Below are 27,414 nucleotides of genomic sequence, written 5' to 3' on the forward strand. Positions count from 1 at the left end.
GATAATTCCATTGTATGGGTTCAAATGGGTTCCAAGTTCTCTAGCAGGCAGGCAGGTTGGTCCCTTGCTGCTCCTGCACAGGAGACAGTTATAGGCTTCTGGAAGGAGATGAAGCTTGGGACCCTCAGTGCTTTGCTTTCTTCAAGCCAGTTCAGGAGACTAGGAAGATGGGAAGGCAGAGCACATTTAAAAACTTTTTTTGTTCCTAATAAGAGATGACATATGGCAAGGTTTTAAATTTTGTTTTTAAAGGAAAAAATATAGCATCATGATTATGCAAGAAGGCTCTGGAGATTTTCTGGGTTTACAATCTTAGTTCTGCCATGTACTAGTTATATGATCTTGAACAAATTACTGAGTTTTTCTGAGCTGTTTCTTCATCTCTAAAACAGGGATAATATTACTCAACTCCTAGAGTTTTGAAGATATTAATGCATGCAAGACACCAGGCTTTAGTGTATAAGTAAATGTAAGCTATTACAATAGTTAATACAACATAACAGTAATGCATACACATTAAACAAGAGACTACACACTGAGCCTCACCCCACTCTCCCTCTCCATTATCCTCCCTTGGGCTCCTCATTGATGACTAGTAAGTACATTGTGTGGTGGCTTCCAGTACAGTTCCTGTCTTCCTTTGGCTGGAACTTTGACCTGAAGGTGATCCATAAGATGCATGAAATTGTTTTCTTGACCAGATAAGGATGATGTTTTAATGGGCATTTGTATGAGGAATGACTCCAGGTTCCTCTCTTTTAGCCACCTTTCTTCAAAGGATTAAGGCTTTGGACAGGAGGAGCATGATAAAAAGCCCCATACTGTATTCCAAATGCATGTATTGGTACATGTGCATGCACTCTCTTTCACTTACTTGATAGGGAAGCGGGGGTCTAGAAAATGTCCTTTGAGAAATTAGTAATAGAAAAGGGGGTATGGAGTTGGTTACCTCAGAGCTCTTTGCTCATCTTCATCAGGAACTGCTTCTTTTCCCTCTTCTCCCTTCTAGAAGATTATCAAGGAGCCTGAGGGAGGAAGGTAGATCAACCACCGTCTTGGAGAAAAGGAAGTAGGTTATCCACCCTTCTGGGGGGGGGGGGGGAGGAATAGCACAAGGATGAATGGAAAGTGAAAATTAAGGTAAATACCCTATATACTAAAAGAAAAATGAAATAAAGAGAGGCATAAGAAAAAAGCAAAGAGCTTAGAAACAGGGTAAGGGAAAGAAAAATAACCAGCAGAGGTTAACCAGGAGAAACAAGGCATGAATGTGGATGGGTGAGCCCAGCTTTTACATTTTACTTGCTCAGGATATGGAGCGGAGTGCCATCTTCTGGTGCCACTTAATTTTCAAGTTGCTTCAATTTTTGATTTGAAATGTTTTCCCTTTCTTATACTCATAATCCTTTATCCTCAAGGGTCCCCAGTAGTTTCCTTTCATCTTTGGGACTCCTAAGCATCATTTCCCCCAAGAGAGATACACGTCTTCAAAGCTGTCTCACAGACCTCAAGCTGGGGCCAGAGTATAAACAAGGGTCGAGGATGGGGCTGTGGTTTGAAAATGGCCTAGAATACAGAGGTTGCAGGCTGGTTTAAGGATACTTCCTGGGCTGTGGAGGACCCATCCTAAGCCCCAACCAGACGCTAGGGGGGTTGTGTATTCTGAACTGTGGCACTCCAACCATAGGCTGGGGAACGTGGCTTCTAATCTACACTGTGCCACTCAGAGATCATAAAATGGCAAAGCAAGAAGAGCTCTAAGAGGTCATCTAATCCTAAACCAACTTCCCAAGGAGAAAACTGGGCCCCAGAGAGGTGAAGGAACTTGCCCAAAGTTATACAGCTAGTCAGTGACTTCCTTATCTTCTGAAGCATAATCTGGATAATGATTCTTGTAATTTACTGTCCCTTGAAAAATAGTCCAGAAAGTGCTTAGAGGTTATTAGAAGGCACCCCAGAAATGTAAAGCTGGCATTTTCCCAGAAGTCCCTGAGTGTACCAACCCTTCAGGCACTGCATTATTTGGCAACAGGGACAGGCCTGGAGTTGGTTTTGCCTTCATTTAAACCCCTATGGCGCAGTGGATGGAGCGTCGGACTGGGATGCAGAGGACCCAGGTTCAAAACCCCAAGGTTGCCAGCTTGAGTGAGGGCTCATCTGGTTTGAGCAAGGCTCACCAGCTTGAGCCCAAGGTCACTGGCTTGAGTGAGAGGTCACTTGCTCTGCTGTAGCCCCCCCCCCCCATCAAGGCACATATGAGAAAGCAATCAATGAACTAAGGTGCTGCAACGAAGAATTGATGCTTCTCATCTCTCTCCCTTCCTGTCTATCCCTATCTGTCCCTCTTTCTGTCTGTCACAAAAAACAACAAAAACCCCCAGGGCTGTCAGGAATTCGGATTGCTACCTGCTATCACACCTCAGCCAGTTCTCAGAAACTGAAGCTAGGGACAATCAGGGGTAACAAGGGGATCCTATCATAATGCCAGGGAGTAGGAAGTAATTGCCAAGTTCCTGGGACTTCAGCAAGGCAATTGTCGCTGAGTTAAAGTTAGGATGGGCAGGGCTGAGGGACCTGAGCTGGCAAAGGTGTGTAAGAAAAAGAAATGGACCACCAATCTAAATGACTTCAACTGGGGTGGACTACCACTTAACACAAAATACCTCATCAATCCCAAAGATGTACCTTAACCTTCCACTGCCTAGGTCAACTAACTCCTTTCACCCAGTGAGCACTCATGGAAGAGAACGTCACCATCATCCCTATTCTTCCACTTTTTTCTAATCCTTCCAGCGCCCTTTCCTGTCTCCTTTCTTTATGCCTTAGGTTCCTTTTACTCCTATCCAACTGGTTTCCACCTTAACTGATTCCACCCACACCAACACACTTTTGATTCTCCCCCACTTGACTTTCTTGTAAACTCCCCGCCGAACTCGGGTTCTTCCCTTCCTCCCTTCTAAAGCTTCGGGCTTCCCCAGGCCCCAGGTGCTTTTAGTAGTTCCGCAGTGGGCCGCAGGCGTCTCATATAAAGTGAATCCAGCCCTGACGCTCCGGGGTTGCGCCACTGCCCGGGTGCTCGGGCCCACGTAGAGCATAGTCGTGGCCGCCGTTGTTATCCCAGAACTCATGGCCGGTCACACGATAGCGCAAGGCGAAAAGCAGGGCACCCCCGATGGGCGGCGCAGGCAGGCGAAAAGCGAAGCGATCGGCGCGCGGCGGGGGCGGGGCTGGGCCGGCGTAGGCGGCTGGCGCCTCACGTTGGCTCCGCCAGCCGTCGGCGCTCCAGCGCACGCTCACGCGCTTCTCGTAGGCCAGGTCCAGCACGCGCGCGCTCCCGGCCACGCCCAGGGGGCCAGCCTCGGCGCGTTCCAGGCAGATGCGCTGCGCCTGCAAACGGGCGGCGAAGCCGGGCTCGCTGGCAGGTTCCAGGGCAGGGCGCGCCTCCTGGGAACGAAATGGAGAGGAAGGACAGAGTCTCCGAGACAAAACGACAGACACAGGGGGCGGGGTGGAGGTGAGGGACTGGACCAATCTGAGCACGACCCTGGGGTCCGGCCATTAGAGTGCGGCCTAACTAACTACGAAAGTAGCTTAAGACCTTCGCCAAAAGGGAAGTGCGGAAGCAAGCCGGGAGGTTCAGGGTGAAGATGGGTATTCCTGATAAATTCACTCCCCCACACCCGTCGCGGCAGGGAAGGGAGGCCCCCGCGAAAGTGGCGTGCCTCTGCCGCTTACCTGGAGGCCGCGGGCGCGGGGCTGGCACGGCGCAAAGTGGCGGAGGGCGTCCCTTTGCAGCTGGATCTGCACGTGGCGGGGCACCCGGGGTAGCTCTCCGGGGCGGAAGCGGCGCACCGCGGCCAGCTCTAGCCCCAACGCATCGGCGAAACGCACTCTCTTGCGGGTGTCGGGGCTGCGACTCCGGGGCGCCCGGGCCCCGCTGCCTCTGGCGGGTGCTGAGCGAGCCCGGCGGCCCCGACTCGAAGCGTGAGCGCGGGATCGGGCCCCGAGTCGCGTCCCGCCCTCTCCTGGCTCCTCCTCCGACTCCTCCTCGAGGCTGGGTCGCTGGCTGCGGTAGTAGGCGCGTTCCGTTAGCGCAGCAATGAAGCTCAGGTTACGGGGGATGTCGGTGCGGGGGGGCCGCTCGCGAGACATGGCATTCCCAGCTCCGCAGGGCCGCCCGCAGCGCCGCTGTGTCGCCCTCCCTCCCAGTGGGCCAGCCCGCCGGATGTCCACGCTAAAGCCGCTCAGCCCGCTTCTGCCGCCCCTCGCGTGCTCTCGCGGTTGCGTACTCTCCTTGCAGTCACCTCCACTGTCTTCCACCTCCCGTAGTTCTGCCTCGGTTCTGTGACTACCTTTCCCTCCTGGCCGTCAGCTCCCTAGGTCTTAAGACGATCACCTCCTGTCTTCTGAAAGCTGTGTGCTCTAAGCGTGCGCTTTAGTCGCACACACTTTCTGGTCTCCGCGGCCCCGGACCCCGCCCCCGCCCACAGCCCTCTGACAGGTGGCTCCCCAACAGTCTTCGCTGCTGCTGCTGCTGCAGTCGCGGAGACTCCACCCTTTCGGTCCTGAGTAAGACCACACTGCCAGATTTTTAAAAAACGGCCACATCCTTGCTGGTAGACTTAATGCAGGATGTAAAGAGTAACATTTCCTTTTCTTCCACGGGAAGCTCCAAAATGCTCAGACTGTGCTTTTTTTTTTTTTTTTAATGGCTGACCGTTTTTCCTAAACCCTAGGCTCCAGGTTTGGGAGCAGAGAGGTGGTGGGTGCAAAGAAGGGAAGATCATTAAACTAGGTAGAGTCCCAAATATATAGAAGCTGAAGTGTGCTCACAAGAGTGGATGGTTCGCTGGAAAGAGTTCTGAACTGAGAGTCGTGGAAAGACATAGCTTCTGACCTCTGGTGCTATTTAGCACAACTTTTCTGGACCTCAGTTTTCTCATCTGTAAAAAAGTGGATAAGAATTCTGATCTGTAACGGAATTGCAAGCCCTTTCATAACAGAGGCTGTGTCTGATTCATAGTTTCATCACATAGTAGGCCCTCAAATTATTTGAATGATTAAGCACACCACTCTCTTGGAACTGGGACTGTAGAGTTCTTGTTTCAGTGGGAGGTTCCAAGAAGGGCACAGAGCCACCGTTTTTCTTCATTTTTTTTTTTTCTGTTAGTGAAAAAAAGCATGGGAAGCTTTGTTTAGTATTTTTTAAATTTACCTATTGATCTTATATAGCATGTACAATGTGCTAGTATGGTTGTAAGAGTTTTACAAACATTTAATTCATAGTACAACCATCATATTAGGCTATTTTACAAATGAGAAAATCGATGGAGAGGGGTTAGGACTCTTCCCCAGGGTCACCTAGGTAATAATTGGGGAGCTGGGATTAGAACCTGAGTAATCTAGCTCTAGAGTCCACTCTCTTGTCTACTTGGTAGTATAAAATTAAAACATTTACTGGCCCTGGCTGGTTGGCTCAGCGGTAGAGCGTCGGCCTAGAGTGCGGAGGACCCGTGTTCGATTCCTGGCCAGGGCACACAGGAGAAGCACCCATTTGCTTCTCCACCCCTCCGCCACGCTTTCCTCTCTGTCTCTCTCTTCCCCTCCCGCAGCCAAGGCTCCATTGGAGCAAAGATGGCCCGGACGCTGGGGATGGCTCTGTGGCCTCTGCCTCAGGCGCTAGAGTGGCTCTGGTCACAACATGGCGACGCCCAGGATGGGCAGAGCGTCCCCTCATGGTGGGCGTGCCGGGTGGATCCCGGTCCGGCGCATGCGGGAGTCTGACTGTCTTTCCCTGTTTCCAGCTTCAGAAAAATGAAAAGAAAAAAAAAAACATTTACTGGTAATACATTGCTCACAAAAATTAGGGGATATTTTATCGCTTTATATTCATTTTAAAATATCCCCTAATTTTTGTGAGCAGTATAGTTAACATCTTCAGAGTATTGAAATGGGGACTTTTATTATCTTTTAAAAATTTTTTTAATTGATTGATTTTAGAGAAAGGCTGGGGGAGGGGAGCAGGAAGCATCAAGTCATAGTTTCTTCTAGTATGTGCCTTGACTGCTCAAACCCAGGCTTTCGAACCAGCAACCTCAGCAGGTTGACACTTTATCCACTGTGCCACCACAGGTCAGGTGAAATGGGGACTTTTAGAATAGGAATGGAATCTCTAAATTTAAAACAGCAAAAGAGTTTAACTTTAAAATCACAAGTGACTAAAGAGGAAATGAACAGTGACACATAATAGTATCTTAATACTGTACAATTCATTCCTGTTTGCATTTTAACTCCAGCAGTGCTATTGTATTAACCACAGCAATGCCATTTAGCCAGGACTAATTTTTAAAGTAATACTGAGTTTTATTTTCTTACTTAATATATACATATATAAATCCACAGACATAATCCATGGACATATTCTTTTCATATTTTAATGTAAAGTGTTTCATTAATTTATAGTCAACCAGTTTAAAACTGTCTTCCTTGCTCTGGTGAAATATATCATTAATGGAATAGGTAATGTTCAAGGTTAGCCTATATGGCTTGAGGTTTTCTGGTAAAAGCCCTGTTGCCTTGTCTACAGTTTGAGCTGCCATTCCTTGGCTCTGTAGTGTTATTGTGAGAAGATCCTTGAGGTACACAGCTTTGGACTCAGTATAATTTGTGTTGGTCCAGCAGCTCTGTTTTCCTAGTTGCTCAAACCACCACTGAACCTTTCTTCCAAATACCTTTGTTTCTTAAACAGCCACGGCAGTTATCTTTGAACATCTGACTGAGTCTGCTCAATAATTGACCAGAGGCATTGAGTGATTCATTGAATCAACATTTACTGAGGGTCTATTAGGCCTTGAGGACATAAAAGGAGTAAAATTCAGTTCCTGCTCTCAAAGAGAGTATAAATAAGTGGGAGTCAGAGAAATATATTTGGATTCTGAGATTTAAAAGTGGTTTTATTTCAAGCAAATGCCTTAGAAGAAAGCAGGATTGCAAATGAAGAACTAGATTAGGTTATTCTCAAAAGAAGGAAGCAGTTTTCTTTTCTGGTAGCAGCCAGAATGATCAGCCCAAGAGCAAAGAAGAAATGAGGGTGGTTAAAAGCACATTTATAAAGGACTGGATAGGCTGTATGATCAGAATACAGGGGAGAACCGAGTTTGGGCTTGTAAATGGCATGATAAGAACATTGATGACCTGAAGTGAAGAGGAACTTTGAAGCAGTGCAGTGTTAAGACTAGCTTTGAAGTGAGAATTAGATTGTCCCAGCTCGCAGTATGTGGCTTGGGGCAAATTATTTAACCTCTCCAAGCCTCATTTCCCAAAAAAAGGATTGGTGTGAGGATAAAATATTATGCATGTATAAGTAAGTATTTAGCACCTAATAAGTTTTCTTTTTTTTTTTTTTTTTTAAATCTTTATTTTTTAATTCATTTTAGAGAGGAGAGAGAGAGAGACAGAGAGGGAGAGAGAGAGAAGGTGAGGAGGAGCTGGAAGCATCAACTCCCATATGTGCCTTGACCAGGCAAGCCCAGGGTTTTGAACCGGCGACCTCAGCATTTCCAGGTTGGCGCTTTATCCACTGCACCACCACAGGTCAGGCATAAGTTTTCAAAATGTGTTGTTACTGTTGTAGAAAAGACCTTGCTTGTTCAGTGACCATAGGGGCAGATGAGAACCAGCAAAGGGAACCAGCAGGAAAGGAGAATTGGGTAATCTCTGTCTGGTCTTTAGTTGGACATCTCTCCAAATGGAGCTGAAGTCAGTGCCAGCTGCAAAAGCCAGTGGGCTGGTTGGGATGCCTGAGAATGCCTTCATGTGGATCAGCTATGGTCAGATGGCTTCACACTCTGTGAACTGCTATGTATAAACAGTACACATACATATATATGCATATAGATGTAAGGATAAACATCAACCTCGCTTGGCAACCTCCAGGAAGGAAGGAGGAATTGTGGGAGGTGCCGAGGGAGGGAGATAATGGACTTATATATTTTTTCTATACTTATATATTGTTTGCTTTTTCATAATGAAAATGAGTTCATGTGTTGGGTAAAAAGAATTAAGAAGAAAACCAGTCTGATTATGAAAAGATTATGAAAAGATTACCAGTCTGATTACCTGTAGAAATTGCTTGTGATCCAACTCCTGGCTCCCTGATGCCTGGCTAAAGTCCCAGTCTACAAGAAATCACTGGGTTAAAGGTCCTGGAGAATGGAAAAAGTGAAATGTTTGGCGTCCATGTTGTGTCTGCCAGTCCCTCTGGGCATGGCACCTGGCAGGCAGTTCCCATTGGTATGGGAACTGCTTCTTTTTTCCAGGCAACCACACCAAGGCCAGAGAAGTTCAGCAAGTGCAGGGAACATCAGAGACCTTCTGCAAATGCTGAATATGCTCTGAGGTTCGCTGAGGCCTAGACAGCTTCTCTGGGCAGACTCCAGGGTCAGCAGCCCAGCCCAGCCCTTGGTGCCCTCTCTGCCCTGCTCTTCTTGGCCTCCAGCAACCCTCTCTCTTCCCGAATTGTGGCCCTTCTCAAGCCTGCGTCCCAGCCCCGCCCCTCTCTCTGGACGCATCTCTGGGCCCCATCATCACCAGGCGCCGGGCCCTCCCTCCCGTCCCCACTTTCTCCTCCCGCCCCCACTTTCTCCTCCCTCCTTCCTTTCCTCCCTTCCTCCCTCTCTCCCTCCCTCCCTCCCAGCTTCTGCACCAGGAAACGGCTTGGATCCCGGCAGCGGCCTGACCCGTGAGATCCCTAACCTGGCAGGCGGGCGGATTGGAGACAGGCAGAGGGTGGGGGTGAGGGAGGAGCTGGGCCTTTGGGCTGCACTGGGGGGAGCCGGGAGTAGAGATGGTGTCGGCAGGAAGCCCTTGGCCCTGGATTTCCTGGGAGGACAATCATTAAACATGGACTCGGCCACACAGCTGGTAGAGCGTTAGGGGCAGGGGCCTGGTCCTGGGAGCTGCAACCCCAGCCATTTTCAGCCCAGACCCTGATCCCTGGCCTTCCTCGCCTAGCCCTGATATCTTCCTCCCCTTCCCAGGGCTCCACGCTGGCTAGAAGGATGAAAGGCCCCAGCTGGGGGCTCCTTGCCACCAGTGCTGGGTCCTAAGAGCTGCTATCCAGGCTGGGTGAGTGTCCCCTTCCTCCTCTGTCCACAATAACCCTTTGCTTCCCCCACCTTTCCCTTCAGCCTCTGTCTCCTCCCCCATCTTGTGCCTCTGCCAGCATCTTCACATCTTACCTCTGGAGAGGTCCTAAGCCTCTTCTCTAGCCAAAAGGTGTGTACTGTAAACAGGGAGTTTGTAGGGGTGTCATAGAACTGGTATTGTCTTATGGGAAAAATCTAAAGTAGTTTTAAATTAAATTTACTTGTTTACATTTAATTTGGCTTACTACAAATTTGAGGTCATCCCCTCATGCCTTGGCCCCTCACCATGATTTAATTTTCTTGTTCTTTGCTCTCCCTGAGCATTTCTTTCAACAGCCCTCCCTGTCTCTTGGGTTGGCCAAACCTGAAATAACTCATTCCGGGTCTCTGACCATATATATTCATGCCAATCTTTCATTCTTGACTCTTACAGCCGCCCGGATGGCGACCCCAGCCTCAGCCCCAGACACACGGGCTCTGGTGGCAGACTTTGTAGGCTATAAGCTGAGGCAGAAGGGTTATGTTTGTGGAGCCGGCCCTGGGGAGGGCCCAGCAGCTGACCCGCTGCACCAAGCTATGCGGGCAGCTGGAGATGAGTTTGAGACACGCTTCCGTCGCACCTTCTCTGATCTGGCGGCTCAGCTGCATGTGACCCCGGGCTCAGCCCAACAACGCTTCACCCAGGTTTCTGATGAACTCTTCCAAGGGGGCCCCAACTGGGGCCGCCTTGTGGCCTTCTTTGTCTTTGGAGCTGCTCTTTGTGCTGAGAGTGTCAACAAGGAGATGGAACCACTTGTGGGACAAGTGCAGGAGTGGATGGTGGCCTACCTGGAGACACGGCTGGCTGACTGGATCCACAGCAGTGGGGGCTGGGTAAGAAGCTTCTCAGTTGCTGCCCTTCACATCCCACCGCAAAGCTGGTCTCCAGGGGAAAGGGGTGAGGGGATCTGGTGGCTGGGGGCAGCTGTGCTGGGAATGAATAAGGCATGGGGGCTAAGAATCCCTATTTGGGTGAAGTCAGATGCCATCACTGTGGGCATCACGCTGGACTCTGCACTCCAGGGCTGCCATGCAGTCATGACTGGATGGGCTCATGGTCTAAAGCAGAGGACAGAATCCACAGTACCCATGGGAGTGCCAGCAGGGAAACAGCATCCATCCATCAGGAATATTTTATACTTGAGCACATGGCATGGGGACAGGAGTCAGGGATGGGTGGTGGTCAGGCAAGTCTTAGCAAAGGGTGCCAGTTCTGAGCAGAATTTTTGCCCAAGGGAAGGATGGGATTCACTTAAGGCAGGGAAGGCAGATGAGCCAGGCACTCATGGGGGATGAGAGGGGATTGTAGCCAGTAGAGCTTTGGCTGGAGAGGGGCTGGGTGTGGGGTAGTGCTTTCAGTGGATGGAACTGGAACTCTTCCTCTCCTCTTTTCTCTACTCTTTCTTCTCCTGATATCCCTTTCTCCTTCTTTCTCTCCTACTTCCCTTTTCTCCCACAGGCGGAGTTCACAGCTCTATACGGGGACGGGGCCCTGGAGGAGGCTCGGCGCCTGCGGGAGGGGAACTGGGCCTCAGTGAGGACAGTGCTGACGGGGGCCGTGGCACTGGGGGCCCTGGTAACTGTAGGGGCCTTTTTTGCTAGCAAGTGAGAAAGTCCAGGGCCAAGTGGGGCTAGGTGTGGCTAGGGGACAGGAGAGCAGGAACAGAATAGAGAAATGCCCTTGAAAGAAGTGGGGTGAATGGCTGGGCATGGAACAGAGATGGGAAGGGGCAGGGGACTACGTGAGGGAGTGGAGTGTGCCAGGCAGGCAGTTGGAAGAGTGAACTGGAGACCTTGGGGAAATTACTTGGAAAGTCAGGGGTTCAGGAGATGGATTCATTCCAGGTTTAGGGGGAGATGGGAGGTATACCTGTAGGTGTAGGCACAGAAAGCTAGCTAGAGGTCGGTTTGCAACCATGATTAGGTTGACTTGCATAAGGGGTTGGTGTCTCCATTGGATGAGTGGGATTTGGGGAAAACCCAGAAGGCACTCCCTTGAATGGAAGCTTGGATTCTCAGGTGATAGAGAGAGGTGGCTGTGACTGGGCTGCTTGGACACACGTGTGCATGTGCACGCGTGCTCATGTGCATGCTGGTTGCTTGTCTAATCTGGTGGCAGTGGGATTCTTTAAGAACAAAACATTCCCTCTTGCAGTGGCAAGAGCGGGGCAGTTCTCTGCCTACCTCCCAACGCACTTCTCCCTCCTCCCCTTGTCCTGGTGCCTCAAGGCTGAGGGAGAGACTCTATCCAAATGAGGGCTTTGGGCGCTTCTCTGTGGAAAGTCATTAGCAGGGCTTTGAAGAGAAGAGCAGTTCTGTAGCTGGCCTTGTTCCTTCATGGTCCCCCTTCCTTGTGCATCATGCATTTGCTGCTGCCTCCTGGGCTTTGATGGAAAGGCAGGGCTGTAGAGCCTATAGTGGGTAGAGGCTTTGGTAGCTGGACATGCCTGCTGCCTTCTCTCCCACCAGGGCACACTGGTGCCTGAAGTGTTCCCTATCTCTGGGGCATTCTGCACCCAAACTTAAAACTCTAAATTGGGGCTCTAATTAATTTACCTTTTGAGTGTGGACGTAAATGCTGATCTAGAATACAATCTGGGTCCTGCACTATGTCTCAGTGAGACTGTTGATGCCTTGAGGGGAACATTCCAGCTCTGAACCCCATGGATGTGAGGGTGGTGTGTACTCCGTGACTGGCCTGTTCTGATGGTGGGCTTTGGTGCTGCTTTATCAAGGGCCAAGTGTATGGATTCTGGAGTACCTACCATGATCTGGAAACATTCATATTTTCTTTGAAGCCACGCTGTTTGCATGGGTGTTACTTGTCTGTACCTCAGAGCCTGCGAATGTTAACTTTAGAGCTCACAGTCTTCTAGAACAGATTCAGATTACAGCTTTTTGTTTTGAGAAAGAAATGATTTAACTCCGAATGCATGCCCTGAGCCAGACCTCACTGCTGCACTTTCTAAGGTGCTAAAATTGCTGCTCTCCAATGCTGACTTCTTTAGACATAGTGCTCTAGGTACCTGCCCTTAGCCCTGAGCACTGATCAATTTAGCTAGACCATGGTTGACTCTTTTTGGAGATTTTTTACTTGGTCCCAGAAGGTGGCAACATAGTTGTACTCACTAGAATGTGGGACCAAAATTGGCCTCAGGTGTTTAGCCCAGACTTTTGTGCTTGAGAGAGGGCTGCACTTTTTAATGATATTTATGGGGGAGATGGTAGGCTGCATGTGCCACTTGGTCTGTCGAGAGTATGCTGATACCAGAAACTCAGAGCTGCTCTGTGGCAGGCAGTTGGGGTGGGGGGCGCCTCTGACTTGCTCAGGACAAACTAGGCCAGTGGTTTTCAAACTGCTTGGCAGAGCCCCAGAGTTTCCTAGGGGTTGCCTCAGGAGTCCTTGGGGGAGATGAAAGTGAAGGGGGCGTGCTGAGCAGGCTGGGCTACTTGCCCTCAAACAGAACAGCTCTCCTTGTAGCTCTTATCGGGGTTCAGGGTAAGATTTTAATTTGCATTAAGGGGTTTGCTGCTGAAAAAAGTTGGAAAACCACTGATAGATCATTAGCTCCATGGAGCCTGTATTCCCCCAGGTTTGGGGCAGACTCGTCACCCTACCCTTTACCATGGGACACCGCTTATCCCTGTTAGCTCTTCTGAGGGGTCTTGAGCAAATGGGCAGCAGGGATCATGGTTACTGAAATGCTCTGCTCTGAGGCCTTCACACCTGGGTGGAAGGAGAGGCTGTCTTCTGAAAGTGTAAGGGGCTTGGTCTGGATTCCTGGAAGCATAGCTCGGATGGGACCACAGTGGGCTGTTTTGAACTAGCCTGCCCTTCTTAGTGTGAGGGGCAATGGAAACCCCAGAGACTCTTCTGTCAGGGAAAAGCAGAGACTCTCTTACAGAGCCATATAGTTCCTTGGGATTAGCTCTTGGCCAGGAAGGCTGAGAATGGCTCCCGATTTTTAAATCCACTTCTTTTTTTTTTTAATAAGGGAAATAAATCTAATTGTCATTTTTCAGAGATTAAATAGGTGGAGGGTGTTTCCTTCTCTCCAGAGCCCAAAGGGACAAATAAGGACTTGCCTAGGCCAAGGAAGGAGCAGAAGTAGGGCAACTGGGTCCTGCAATTGTTAAGCCCACTCCCCACTTATTCTAGGGCATACACTATTTTACTTTTTTAAAATCATAAAATGGTGGGAGAACAGATTTGGTTAGTTTAGAAGAAAAGAAAAAGCTCTATAGATATAAATATATATTCCTGTATTTTTATTTAATAATTTATAAATACCAAGTTCATTTGACTTTTATTTTTGTGTAATATGTAATGGTCGTATTAAAAAATAAATAAAGCCCAGAAGTTTAATGAGAAGGACTGAGCAGGGTTTGTGACTTCTACACTGTATGTAGCCCGGGGTCAGGACATTTCTTGATCCAGTCATCTCTTCATGCCCTTGTTAAGGTCAAGAATTAGAGTAATAGAAGTTTTGGAAAGTGTTGAGGAAAAAAAAAAATCAGAGTTTCCCCCCCCCCCCCACCTCAGCCGAATGCCCAAAGCCAAGAACTCCATCTGTGCCAGCCCAAGCCTTAAGAGGGTGTGTGTATGCGGTACTTTGGGATGGCTAAAAAGAAAAACCAAAAGGGAACCTACAAAACAATCTTTGTGTGATGGTAATCAAGTCCCCAGTTGTGGTTCAGCTTCTGATCAGAAGTGTGTGATAATGGGCATTTCTCCCCAATATACCCTGTTGCCTACCTCAGACTTAAGTCTGGCAAAAATGGAATCCCTGCTTCCTTTACTAAAGGTCCCGTGAGACATTTGGTTTCAGACATTGTAATGCTAAGTTGAATGGAAACTACAAGTATTCAGCCCATCCTTCTGTACTTCTAGTCTAGGACCACATCATAATCATGTCTGACAGAAATAGTCATCTTAATTTTAAATTATAAGCAGGAATTTTCTAGTTTTTCTATAATACAGTGCAATAAAATGGTATTTGGGTTTATGTGTTAAATTGTAGTGAGAAATATACTGCTTAGAGGAATCCATGGTTGCATTTACAGCCTCTGTAGAAAAATCTACAGGGCAAGCCATCTTAAAATCCAAGAGTGGCTTGGTGAACATGACCCTAGGGGAAAAAGGAAGTAGATGCTCTTCATAGTTAATATCATCAGTCTATGATAGCTAGTGCATTTTTCTTCACTGCAGAGTTACTGGTTTAATGACTGATTGATTTATATTTGCCAAAAAGCATTTGAACATCTTACTAGAATACTTAAAAGACAAAACATACGGCCTGACCAGGTGGTGGCACAGTGGATAGAGCATTGACCTGGGATACTGAGGACCCAGCTTTGAAACCCCAAGTTGCTGGCTTGATAGTGGGCTCATCAGACTTGAATGCAGGCTCACCAGCTTGAATGCGGAGTTGCCGGCTTGAGTGTGGGATCATAGACATGACCCCATTATTGCTGGCTTGAGCCCAAAGGTCACTTGAAGTCTAAGATAAGCATGGGGTCACTGGCTTGAGTAGAGTGCCCCCCCCCATCAAGGCACGTATGAAAGCAATCAATGAACTAAAGTGCTGCAACTATGAACTGATGCTTCTCATCTCTCTCCCTTCCTGTTTGTCTTTCTCACTAAAAAAAAAAAAAGAAAAAGACAGAAAAATACAGATTTTTAAGTAGGGAAAATTGAAAATTTAAAGGGAAATTAATGTACAAAAAAGACATTCTATAAGCAGTTTTCCTGAATACAAAATCTAGGCTATGAATTCAGTTCTGAGCTTCTTGGCAGCTAAAGCAAACTAGAAAACATAATGAGATTCACATTTCTTTTAGGATTTGTAAAAGCATCTCAATTCCCAAGATGGGCAAAAAGTTTTGTGGCTCTTCTGAGAAGACACTGAGTGAGATAGAGGACACCACCATCTATAATACCTGAGAGCAAATATGTTGAGTTTTGCACTACTGTTTCTTATACAAATACCAAATGGGAATTCAGTCAATCCTCAGTTGTTTCTGTCAGGCTTATCACAATTGAGCCCAAATATGCACTGTGATGCTCCAGTTTAATATAGGGCTAAATTTTAGACTATGTAAATGGGCAGATGTATTATTATTATTTTGTTGTTATTTTTCTGAAGTAAAGCGGGGAGGCAGAGAGACTCCTGCATGCGCCCTACCAGGATCCACCCGGCACGCCCACCAGGGGGCGATGCTCTGCCCATCTGGGGCGTTGCTCTGTTGCAACCAGAGTCATTCTAATGCCTGAGGTGGAGGCCATAGAGCCATCCTCAGCGCCTGGGCCAACTTTGCTCCAGTGGAGCCTTGGCTGCAGGAGGGGAAGAGAGAGACAGAGAGGAAGGAAAGAGGGGAGAGTGGAGAAGCAAATGGGCACTTCTGTGTGCCCTGGCCGGGAATCGAATCCGGGACTTCCACATGCCAAGTCAACGTTGGGCAGATGTATTATTTATCCTTCAGGAAGTTTTCTGTGAATGTTATTTCTCCAAATGGCACTTTTGGTAAAAGTTAAGCAACATTTAGTTACGATTTTTTAACAAATTGATAGATTGTAGATATGTTTTAAGACCAGATCCTTTTAAAACTTTAAAAGCTTCCTTACATGTGGATAAAGGTGAGATACAAAATAACAATGTTTAAAAAATCAAACAGAAGACAGATAATGAAATGCTATATAGTTTTTTAATCATTCATGCAGCAAACATTCAAGCATCCTTTCTGTGCTGAGCACAGTTCTAGGCCCTGAGGTAGAGAAGTGAACAAAGAGGCATAGATTTCTGCCTTCGTGTTACTTACATTCTAGTAAGAGAAACAAAGTTCACAATATTCACTAACATAACATTTCATGTTAGATGACAAATACTATGAAGAAAAATAATTCATTAGGGCAGGATTGGAAGGTGTACATACATATGTATAGATTTTATTGTTAAATAGAGTGGTTAGGGAAGGCCTCATTTCTAAGGTGACTTTTGAATAAAGTCATGAAAAATGAAATTGGAAAAATATTTTTATTGATATGGAAAGATGTTCCTGTATCTCACTGTATAAAAAAGAAAATAGATTAGAAAATAATATATACAGTATGATCCAAATAAATAAATAAACAGGTGTGCGCACACTTCTATATGCACTTTTGTGCTGAAAATTTCAGGAATGGTAAGATATATATCAAAATATCAGTAGTTATTATCTCTGGGTGGTTTTTTTTGAACTTTTTAAAATGTTTATTTTTTATTGATTTTAGTGAAGAGAGAGAGGCAGGTACATCTATCTGTCCCTGTATGTGCACAGACTCGGGATCAAACTGGCAACCTCTGCTCTTCTGGATAATGCTCCAGCCAGCTGAGCTATCCAGCCAGGGCTGGATGGTAGATTTTATGGGCAGTTTTGTTTTATTCTTTTTGTTGTCAGCATTTTCTGATTTTTTTGATAACAAAAACATATTTCTGGTTTAGTGTAAAAACAAGTTTTTCAGGAACAAAGTTTTTAAAAAAGTTAACCAAGCAGAATGGAAATTAAACAGCCCAGCAGCAGTTCCTTCTCATTTAAATGGCCACCCCACTTCCATACAAGGGCAGAGCTAAAAAGTTAAAGTAAGTAGAGCAAAACTTTGATTAGAAAAATTTGGCGTCGGCTCCAAAATACAATAAGTAAGTGATTAAAGCTTCAAGGTTCTATATCAATACTGTCCAATATAAATATAAGGCAAGCCACATATGTAGTTTTATATTTTCCAGTAGCCTCATTAAAAAACAAAAAAAAGAAACACCCCAAACTAATTTTAATATTTTATTTAACCCAGTATATAAAAACTATAATTTCAATCTGTAATTAATATTTAAAAATTAATTAAGTTATTTTACAGTCTCTTGTCATACAAAGTCATTTTAATTTGGTGTATATTTGACACTTGCAGCACATCTCATTTTGGACTACTCATGTTTCAAGCAATCAGTACCCATGTGTGACTACCATATTAAACAGTGAAGTTCTAGATTATAGAGAATTACTGTAGCCAGTAAACATTTCAAAGCAGGAGTCAAAACCAGGAATGAAACTACCAAGAAGACAAGTATTTATATTTAGTAAGAAAACATTTTCCTTCTGGACAAACCTGGAGATGCTCTCATTCATTTTACTGATTAAATTCTCTTTTTCTCAACTGCACTGAATATTAACTTCTTTTTTTTTTTTTAAGTGAGAAAAAGGGAGAAAGACTCCCACACGCACCCCAACTGGGATCCACCAGGCAATCCCCCTCTGGGGCCAATGCCAAGAGCTATCCTCAGTGCCCAGGGCCGAAGCTTGAACTAATTGAACCACTGACTGTGAGAGGAAGAGAGAAGGGGTAGAAAAGGGGGAAAGAAGCAAATAGTCACTTCTCCTGTGTGCCCTGACCAGGGATCGAACCCAGGATGTCTGCATGCTCGGCTGATGCTCTACTCACTGAGCCAAACAACCAGGACCACACATATCTATTAACACACTTTTCCTTCCTCTAGGGCATATGCGTTTCAGTTTTCCCAAAATTGCACAGCTCTCTAGTGATAGGTTATTACTGAAGGAAAATACTCATAATTAGGTGAATCTCGTATCATTACATACTAATTTAAAAAAATTCATTCTCAGGGAAACATCTTTTTCATGTGCTCTGTGCACCAATAACAGACAAGATATTAAATCAGATTATTACAGAAGATGATTCAATCAGTTACCACTTACTGAGCACACAATAATAGGCAATGGGTAACTATCAGTAAAATGAAGTCCAACTCCTAACAAGGAAGTTCCTTTTTTAAAAAAAATTATTAAAAAAAAATTATTCATTTTAGAGAGAGGAGAGAGAGAGAGAAGGAGGGGGAGGAGCAGGAAGCATCAACTCCCATATGTGCCTTGACCAGGCAATCCCAGAGTTTTGATCCGGTGGTCTCAGCACTCCAGGTTGACACTTTTCTCCACTGCGCCACCACAGGTCAGGCCTCAGGGAAGTACCTTTTTAAGTCACCATTCAAATACCTTTTTAAATGTGTTTGTAAAAGTAATCATGCTTATTAGTTGGAGGTTTTTAAAATATTTTTAAAATAAAAATAATAGATTGTGTAAAAACCATAAAACAGAAAATTATGAAGATTAATCATAATCCTACAGAGAGAAACAATGTTTTGGCATATTTCTTTCCTATCTGTGCTTATATTTTAAGATCATACTGTATATATAATGTTGTATATCCCAATTCTGATTACCATATATTGCAAGCATTTTTCTTTATCATTAAAATTTTTTGAAAGCATAATGACTATATCAAATTACATTTATAAAAACCACAAAAAATTACATCTATGTTTGTGCAATAATTTTCTTGAAAGTGCCCACTTGAACTTTCAAGTTGTTTACATTTTTTTTCACTTTGATGAACATTTTTAATTTTTTTTTTTTTTTTTTACTATTTTTTTTGTATTTTTCTGAAGCTGGAAACGGGGAGAGACAGTCAGACAGACTCCCGCATGCGCCCGACCGGAATCCACCCGGCACGCCCACCAGGGGCGATGCTCTGCCCACCAGGGGGCGATGCTCTGCCCCTCCGGGGCATCGCTCTGCCGTGACCAGAGCCACTCTAGCACCTGGGGCAGAGGCCAAGGAGCCATCCCCAGCGCCCGGGCCATCTTTGCTCCAATGGAGCCTTGGCTGAGGGAGGGGAAGAGAGAGACAGAGAGGAAGGAGGGGACAGGGGTGGAGAAGCAAATGGGCGCTTCTCCTATGTGCCCTGGTCAGGAATCGAACCCGGGTCCCCCGCACGCCAGGCCGACGCTCTACCGCTGAGCCAACCGGCCAGGGCCGATGAACATTTTTATTCTCAAATGTTTTTCCAGTTTTTAGATTAGTTCTTTAGAATATAAGAAATTTGACTATTGGGTTAAGAATATCAACATTTTAAAAGCTTTTGGTACATACTGCCAAAGAAAAGACTGTCCTGGTTCTTTGCCCCCCCCCCCCCCCCCTGCAATGCACAAGTTGTTTTAGTTTTAATTACTAAGTCGTCTTTTTTTTTTTTTTTTTTTTTTTGTATTTTTCTGAAGTTGGAAACGGGGAGGCAGTCAGACAGACTCCCGCATGCGCCTGACCAGGATCCACCCGGCATGCCCACCAGGGAGTGATGCTCTGCCCATCTGGAGTGTCGCTCTGTTGCATCCAGAGCCATTCTAGCGCCTGAGGCAGAGGCCACGGAGCCATCCTCAGGGCCCGGGCCAACTTTGCTCCAATGGAGCCTTGGCTGCAGGAGGGGAAGAGAGAGACAAAGAGGAAGGAGAGGGGGAGGGGTGGAGAAGCAGATGGGCGCTTCTCCTGTGTGCCCTGGCCGGAAATTGAACCCAGGACTCCCGCTCTACCACTAAGCCAACTGACCAGGGCACTAAGTTGTCTTTTGATAAATAAATATAGTTTTAATCATTCTTTTTTTTTTTTTTTTAAGTGAGAGGAGGGAGATAGACAAACTCCTGCATGCACCCTGACCAGAACCCACTCATCAATCCTTGTGTGGGGCTGATGCTTGAATCAACTGAGCTATGTTATCCTCAGCGCCCAGAGCCAGCACTTGAACTAATCGAGCCCCTGGCTATAATAGAAGAAGAGGGAAAGGAGGGGGAGGTGGGAGAAGCAGATGGTCGCTTTTTTTTTTTTTTTTTTTACATGTGAGGAGCGGAGATAGTGAGGCAGACTCCCATATGCACCCTGACCAAGAGCCACCCAGCAACTTTATCATGGGCCGATGCTCCAGTACCAAGCTATTTTTAGTGCCTGAGGTGATACACTCCAACAGAGCTATCCTCAGTGTCTGGGGCCACACTTGAAACAACTGAATCATTGGCTGCAGGAAGGGAAGAGGAAGAGAAGGGGGAGAAGGAAGGGGAGAGAAGCAGATGGTCACTTTTCCTGTGTGCCCTGACCAGGAATTGAACCTGGGACGTCCATATGGCGGGCCAACGCTCTATCCACTGAGCCACTGACCAGGGCCATGGTCATTTCTCTTGTGTGCTTTCACTGGGAGTCAAACCCGGGATGTCCATACACCAGGCCAATGCTATATCCATTAAGCCAACTGGCTAGGGCCTAGTTTTAATCATTCTTTATATAAATATCTTTTTTGGACTTATCTTTGTTGGAACTTAGTTTTTTTCCCAATTTCAGCATCTTACATAATGTAATCCTTGTTTTTTATTATTTTTTTTATTTTTTATTTTTTTTAATCCTTGTTTTGTAAAACAGACCTTACAGTAATTTTGATCATCTGAGCTTTGAAAGCTGGCATTGAATTCCCTGCTTACTTCTAATTAGTTCCATGACTTGGGCAAGTTATTTCCACTTTTTCCTCATTCCTAAAAATGTTTATGGTTTTGGAAATACTTCACAGGGTTGTCATGAGAATGCAATGAGATAATAATAGAATAGTGCCTGTTACAAATTCAAGTGCTCAACAAAATTAGGATTCAAGAATCTAAAAAAAAATCACATTTCCCTTAAGTGGTTTGCTTAGATTAAACTAGGTCCCAATCGTATGACTGGTGGTGGCCAGTGGATATGATCCCGAAGGTCGCCAGCTTGAGCCCAGGGTCACTGGTTTGAGCATGGGATCATAAACATGATCCCATGGTCACTTGCTTGAAGCCCAAGGTCGCTGGCTTGAGCAAAGAATCACCACTGGTTTTGCTGGAGTGCCCCACCCCCCATCAAGGCATGTATGAGAAGCAATTAATGAATGACTAAAGTGAGTTGATGCTTCTCATCTTTCTCTCTTCCTGTCTCTCTCTCACTCGCTAAAAAATCTATTTAAAAAAATTTTTAATAAATAAACTAGGTTCCAGTAAATCATCCAAATCTTGATCAGGTTAAGTACAGTAGAAAATATTTTTCTTCCAGTGAACTCAGTCTTTTAGAGCTTGTCTTTAGAACTTAGTTCTCCCAGATCACTGAAGCTGAGATGGCTGATGAAGTAATTTCCAGCAGTGAAATTTTAAGCAGCTGTGAATCTGCTCCAAGTTCCCCTCTTCCTGAGGTAAGGATTTGTGAAGAAAAAAAAATGAGGTTGAGGGGATAAGAGTGGGGTATACTGAGCTTTTGACTTTTGGATTTGCAAATAGGGATCTCTAGTCCAAATCCCCCTGCTCCAGACATGAACATCCTGTTGGGATTGTTTAAATTTGTTCATCTGGCTCTCAAACCAGAGATTGGTCTAGCCACAAACATTCCTCTTGCAAACTTAGCACCGCCGTTTCTTTCTTTTTAATAAATGCATAGGATCACTACTAAAATATGGTAACCCTGCATTCCAGGACGAGGTCTCATTGGTATCTCAGAGACCAACAGTGTGGTGGCAACTTGACCGCAGAAATTCCTCTGGGATATGAAGGATGATTTTGGGGCTGGGAACCACTGAAGGTGAAGGGTGGTCCCCAGGTCCCCAGTTAATGCATTCTTCAGTCAGAAAACATTACTGGACACTGGGTATATTGCCCCCAGTGGGGATGCAAATATAAATAAATAGGATCCAGCCTTTAATCTCCAAGCTCTCAGAACCTAAGAAAGGCAGCACAAAATGATTAAGGACACAGTGAAGTAGGTCCGCTTGTCTTGAGAGCGGGGGTGTGTGAGGGGGTGCTTCTCAGGAAAAGTGATGTTGGGGTTTTGCCATGGTCTTGTTGAAGAGGGACTGCATGTACAGAGGCACCGAAGGGTGCCGTGCACCCACTGCAAGGAGGAGTGTGGTAATAACATTTGTGAAGTAGCCTAGACTTGGGGTCTCTAAGCCACGATAAGGAGTTTTGAGACTACCTGGACAGCAAGGGGGAGCCAACTCAGTCTAGGAGTGGTGCCGATTGGAGGGGTGACACTGGAAGCTGAGAGGCTCCCTAGGGGGCTGTAGCCAACAGTCCAAGCAGAAGGAACAGGCTGGAATTGGGGCACGCGCAGAGGGCTTGGATAAAATATGCCTGTGCAGGAAGACAGAACGGACAGCACTCGTGTCTGGTAGCTCTGGAATGAGGATGCCTCCATGCTTTCGGGTTTGGGAAACCTGGTGGATAGTAGTACCGGTATCTTGAATGGTAAAAGCTCCTTCTGAGGAGCTCCATTGAGAACCCTCCATTTCCACCAACATCCCACCTACCAGTGCTTTTCTGGTCAGAGACCGGTTTCCAGAAACCGCCACAATGTTTCCGGCTTCTACCTTCTAAGAACAGCTCACTAGTAGATAATCAGTACTATCAAGATGGCGGCTACCTTAAGACTAGTCATGTGACCTTGGTTTTCCCTTACTGTTAGCCCGGCAGGCCATTCGGGGCAAGGTTCGCCTGTCACAAAACAGGTGATACCTTCACGAACCAATCGACATCTGAGACTGGGCCACTGCGGCGAGGCAATCGGATTGGTCCTTTCCACCTAGCCAGCGACCAGTCCCGGGCGTCATATACTTCGAGGACCCGCCCATAGGCCGGAGAAGCAGGAATGTCGTCACAGCGTGGCGGTATTGTTACCTAAGGACTTGATTAAAGGTGGGACGTGGTTGATTGACAGACCGATTTCACCTACCGGGATTTGAGAATTTGTCGCAATACCCGCCTTGGAGGCGGGGGTCTTACTTGATTGCCAAGTAATATTCTCCAATGGACTCCTAGCTCGTTGTGACGGGCGGGCTGCTTGACTAATGAGTCGTCGGCGTGGCTTGCGTAGCTCTCCAATCGCTGGGCGGCAGGCCCCAGTCTGAACGGCGATGGCGGCGGCGGCGGCGGCGGCGGCAGCGGCAGCGGGGGCTGCGGGCGGTCGGGGCTCCGGGCCGGGGCGGCGGCGCCATCTTGTGCCCGGGGCCGGTGGGGAGGCCGGGGAGGGGGCCCCGGGGGGCGCAGGGGACTACGGGAACGGCCTGGAGTCTGAGGAACTGGAGCCTGAGGAGTTGCTGCTGGAGCCCGAGCCGGAGCCTGAGCCTGAAGAGGAGCCGCCCCGGCCCCGCGCCCCACCGGGAGCTCCGGGCCCTGGGCCTGGCTCGGGAGTCCCCGGGAGCCAGGAGGAGGAGGAGGAGCCGGGACTGGTCGAGGGTGACCCGGGGGACGGCGCCATTGAAGACCCGGTAAGGGAAGGAGGCTGAACGAGCTGGTCGGCGACCGGCCGGGTCACGGGAGGCCCGAGCTCAGGCGAGCGGGAGGCAGGCGGGGGGTGCGGGTGGGCGGGGAATAACGTGGCTGGGGCCGGGCCGGATTCTTGACCGCCAGAGGAGGCCCAGCCGGGTTGATTCGGGCGTCATGGGTGTCTAGTGTTCTTCAAAAGGTAGCTTGCATTTCTTACAGAGGTCCTCGAGTAGGCTGGCGGAAGTGGCCGAGCATGGCGGGGGCCGCGCGTGGTGGGAGAGCAGGGCAGAGCCCTTGCGTTGGTTCCTTTCAAGCTCTTCATACCGCTCCTACTTATTGTAGGAGCTGGAAGCGATCAAAGCTCGAGTCAGGGAGATGGAGGAAGAAGCTGAGAAGCTAAAGGAGCTACAGAACGAGGTAGAGAAGCAGATGAATATGAGTCCACCTCCAGGCAATGGTGAGTAATTGGCGGTTGCACGCGGAGCCGGGGTCGTCGGATCGGAAGGGCCGTGGGAGTACGGGTTACCTGGGATTAGATGCTCCGGACCCAGAAGCTGCTTGTCTGAACAATTACTGGTCAGGTGCTGCGGTCATAGTCCACTGTGTATTCCTCTAATCTTAGTGAGACAGAAGCTATGTTTCGGTTATGGTAGTCTTGGTGGCTCTTTTTGTCTCTGTTACAAATTTATTTTTCTTTGTTCTTAGTCTGTCTGTGTCCTTTGGGGACGTTGCCAGCTGGCATTTGACCTTCAAGTCTAATAGTTTTTTCTTAAACAGGAGACCCTTTAGTTAGGAGTCCTGAGAGAAACTACTTAGCTGCAGGGTTTTCCCCTTTAATCTAGAAATGTCAAGTCTCAGCCCACTTAATTTGGTTCACTTTTCAAATCATTTCAGCCAAAGCTATTCAGTACGAAATTGATTTGGGAATGGGAAGGGATTCTTGTATTGTTTTCTTTGATTTTTCTTAAAAAGATTATATTAATCTCTTAATTTGTCTTATATTTAGTGAGCAACTATTGTGTGCTAGGCACTATTTTAGGTAATGGGTATAGCAAAGACCAAATTTTTTGTGTTCACCAGTGGTGGTGATGGTGCAGCACATATTGATCAAGTGGAAAACAAATGTTTTTTCTTTTTCTAATTTCATTTTCCCCCAAAGCTGGTCCAGTGATCATGTCTATTGAGGAGAAGATGGAGGCTGATGCCCGTTCCATCTATGTTGGCAATGTATGTACTAGGGCCCAGATTGGGGTTGGTGGGAGCTCTTATTGGGAAGTTATTTAAAAGTTTTGAAAATAACATCTCCAGAAAAGGTGGTGGTGGGCCCTGGCTGGTTGGCTCAGTGGTAGAGCATCGGCCTGGTGTGCGGAAGTCCCAGGTTCGATTCTGGGCCAGAGCACACAGGAGAAACGCCCATCTGCTTCTCCACCCCTCCCCCTCTCCTTCCTCTCTGTCTCTCTCTTCCCCTCCCGCAGCGAGGCTCCATTGGAGCAAAGTTGGCCGGGGCACTGGGGATGTCTCCATGGCCTCTGCCTCAGGCGCTAGAGTGGCTCTGGTCACGGCAGAGCATCGCCCCCTGGTGGGCGTGCCAGGTGGATCCCAGTCAGGCGCATACAGGAGTCTGTCTGACTGCCTTCCCATTTCCAGCTTCAGAAAAATACAAAACAAAAGCAAAAACAGAAAAGGTGGTGGATTTAGGGAGTGGGGGGAGCATTGGGAGGAAGTATAGAAGGTGATGGAAATACCTCTTCTGGGGTTGGAAAGAAAACAGATTAGGTCCTGGCTGGTTTGCTCAGTGGTAGAGCGTCAGCCTGGCGTGCTGGAGTCCCAGGTTTGATTCCCGGCCAGAGCACACAGGAGCAGCGCCCATCTGCTTCTCCACCCCTCCCCCTCTCCTTCCTTTCTGTCTCTCTCTTCCCCTCCCGCAGCCAAGGCTCCATTGGAGCAAAGATGGCTCAGGCGCTAGAGTGGCTCTGGTTGCAGCAGAGCAACGCCCCAGATGAGCAGAGCATTGCCCCCTGGTGGGCATGCCTGGTGGATCCCGGTCGGGTGCATGCGGAGTCTGTCTGACTGCCTCCCCGTTTCCAGCTTCAGAAGAAAAAAAAAAAAAGGAAAACAGATTAGTTCTTTGGAGAACCAGATTTGATGTGCCTTAGTGTACATGGATGGCCTAGCCCAAAGGCTAAGCAGTGTATCTGTTGAGATGGGAGTTTGTCCAGTACTTTTGAAGTGTACCCACACACACATACCCCCACAGGTGGACTATGGTGCAACAGCAGAAGAGCTGGAAGCACACTTTCATGGCTGTGGTTCAGTCAACCGCGTTACCATACTCTGTGACAAATTTAGTGGCCATCCCAAGGGGTAAGTATGGAAATAAGTTGAGGTCATTTTAATCACAGTTTAATAATAGATGATTTTCTATTGAGCACTAATAAGTTAACATGTTATTAAAACAAGTGGTCTTAGTCTTTTAAGATAAGGCTAACGTTAATGTTATACAGGTGTAAATAAAAGTATATCTGCAGTGGTTTGCATGCGGAAATATATGATCCGAGAATGAACTTTCACATACAACTGTAAACCTACTTTGGCTCACCTGTGCATATTCGGGTTTACACATAAATGCCTTCAGAGATTAGACAAAACAAAGCAAAAGGCTAGATATGGATGGGATCGTGAACTAGAAAGGGAGGGGCAGCTTCTTCTTGGGCCTAGCTGGTTCTGCTATATGGAAATCGGCCCTGTATACCCTGTTTTATAATTTTCCAAGAGTGCTTGGAACTTTTGATTAAAATTTTCCATTAACCACACCAGGTGATGGTGCAGTGGATAGAGTGTTGGCCTGGGACGCTTGAGGACCCAGATTTGAAACCCCGAGGTTGCTAGCTTGAGTGTGGGGTCATAGACATGACCACATGGTCGCTGGCCTGAAGCCCAAGGTCACTGTCTTGAGCCCAGGGTTGCTAGCTTGACTTGAGCAAGGGGTCATTGGCTTGGCTAGAGGCCCCCCCCCCCCAATCAAGGCACATATGAGGAAGCAATCAGTGAACAACTAAGGTGCCACAACTATGAGTTGATGGTTCTCCTCTCCCTTCCTGTCTGTCTGTCCTATCCCCAAAAAACAAAACAAAAAACACCAACTTTTTTTTTTTCCCATTAAAAAACCTTGACCTCCATTGCTGGGGAGCACAGTTGCTTAGAGTATCATCCCTATACGCCAAGATTGTACGTTCATTCCCCAGCCAGGACACTTACAAAAAGCAACCAATGAATGCTTAAATAAGTAGAACAACCTGATATCTATCTGTTCCTCCCTCCCTCTTTCCCCCTAAATCAATAAGAAAAAGAAAAACTACCAAAAAGCATTTTTTTTAACTGACCCGTAATTTAAAATGTGAACACATTGTACCTAAACAAAACATGTCTGCAAGTTGGATTTGACTTGTGAGCTAATATTTGCAATCTTCGTATAGCTAAAGTGGCACTTTTTTCAGGTTTGCATATATAGAGTTCTCAGACAAAGAGTCAGTGAGGACTTCCCTTGCCTTAGATGAGTCCCTATTTAGAGGAAGACAAATCAAGGTAAGCTCTATGCTTATTTCTGTTTTGGTTCTATGCACTCTCCAGGTTGACTAAGACTCTCTGTTGTACATCCCTCACTCAGGTGATCCCAAAACGAACCAACAGACCAGGCATCAGCACAACAGACCGGGGTTTCCCACGAGCCCGATACCGTGCCCGAACTACTAACTACAACAGTTCCCGATCTCGATTCTACAGTGGTTTTAACAGCAGGCCCCGGGGTCGCGTCTACAGGTCAGGATAGATGGGCTGCTCCTCTCCCCCCCGCTTCCCATGAGCCCTGTATGCTTCCTTCTCTTCTGATCTGAGGAACCGCCCTCCCGAACCCTCCCTTTGGTCTTCAGGGACTTGGTCTCCTGCCTGTGCAGGGTGAGGAAGGTAGTTGCAGGCCAGGCCAGGAGGCCAGTCTCATCGTCTTTTTCTGGAGCAGGAATTGGTGATAAGGCCTGGAATCTCTCTGCTCTGTTCTGAGAGATGCTTCTTCCCCCAATCTTATTTTCCTT

At 47.1% G+C, this 27,414-nt stretch overlaps 2 protein-coding genes and 1 non-coding gene across 11 annotated transcripts in view; 2 read left to right on the plus strand and 1 right to left on the minus strand.

Annotated features, from left to right (window-relative positions):
• PPP1R3E (protein phosphatase 1 regulatory subunit 3E) lies at nucleotides 1-4,466 on the minus strand. 6 transcript variants are annotated; one of them, XR_010751981.1, is made up of 4 exons: nucleotides 3,736-4,466; nucleotides 2,888-3,444; nucleotides 950-1,025; nucleotides 1-159 (listed from the first exon to the last, which is right to left on the minus strand). XR_010751981.1 is itself a non-coding variant. In XM_066387923.1 (2 exons), the coding sequence occupies exons 1-2, from the start codon at nucleotides 4,150-4,152 to the stop codon at nucleotides 3,022-3,024; spliced, it is 840 nt and encodes a 279-aa protein (XP_066244020.1). In that variant the 5' UTR covers nucleotides 4,153-4,466; the 3' UTR covers nucleotides 217-3,021. The 6 variants fall into 6 exon arrangements, 1 of the variants encoding a protein (XP_066244020.1); XR_010751980.1 differs by lacking the exon at nucleotides 1-159 and adding an exon at nucleotides 217-657; XR_010751978.1 differs by having other exon boundaries at nucleotides 950-3,444.
• The window catches only part of LOC136407651 (bcl-2-like protein 2), a 24,875-nt gene continuing 850 nt past the window's right edge, over nucleotides 3,390-27,414 (plus strand). Inside the window, exons 1-6 of one of the 4 annotated variants that reach the window (XM_066387919.1) lie at nucleotides 22,374-23,328; nucleotides 23,669-23,783; nucleotides 24,486-24,553; nucleotides 25,584-25,690; nucleotides 26,824-26,911; nucleotides 26,994-27,145. In XM_066387919.1, the coding sequence (XP_066244016.1) occupies nucleotides 22,975-23,328; nucleotides 23,669-23,783; nucleotides 24,486-24,553; nucleotides 25,584-25,690; nucleotides 26,824-26,911; nucleotides 26,994-27,145 (884 nt within the window). In that variant the 5' untranslated portion in view covers nucleotides 22,374-22,974. Of the gene's footprint in view, nucleotides 3,515-8,599; nucleotides 8,741-8,819; nucleotides 8,923-9,038; nucleotides 9,127-9,579; nucleotides 10,020-10,644; nucleotides 23,329-23,668; nucleotides 23,784-24,485; nucleotides 24,554-25,583; nucleotides 25,691-26,823; nucleotides 26,912-26,993; nucleotides 27,146-27,414 lie in introns of those variants that run through there. The other 3 variants (XM_066387921.1, XM_066387920.1, XM_066387922.1) reach the window with 3 other exon arrangements.
• TRNAS-AGA (transfer RNA serine (anticodon AGA)) lies at nucleotides 5,461-5,536 on the plus strand. The gene has a single exon. It is a non-coding gene; the product is annotated as a tRNA-Ser (tRNA).

This window comes from Saccopteryx leptura, chromosome 6, assembly GCF_036850995.1.
Source record: "Saccopteryx leptura isolate mSacLep1 chromosome 6, mSacLep1_pri_phased_curated, whole genome shotgun sequence".
NCBI classification, from domain to species: domain Eukaryota; kingdom Metazoa; phylum Chordata; class Mammalia; order Chiroptera; family Emballonuridae; genus Saccopteryx; species Saccopteryx leptura.

What these genes read in the sequence shown, in the direction of transcription:
- PPP1R3E (XM_066387923.1), bottom strand. Translation starts at nt 4,152, where the DNA reads ATGTCTCGCGAGCGGCCCCCCCGCACCGACATCCCCCGTAACCTGAGC. An exon ending in CCCGCGCCCGCGGCCTCCAG is followed by an intron (nt 3,445 to 3,735) that starts GTAAGCGGCAGA and finishes TTTCGTTCCCAG; the next exon opens with GAGGCGCGCCCTGCCCTGGA.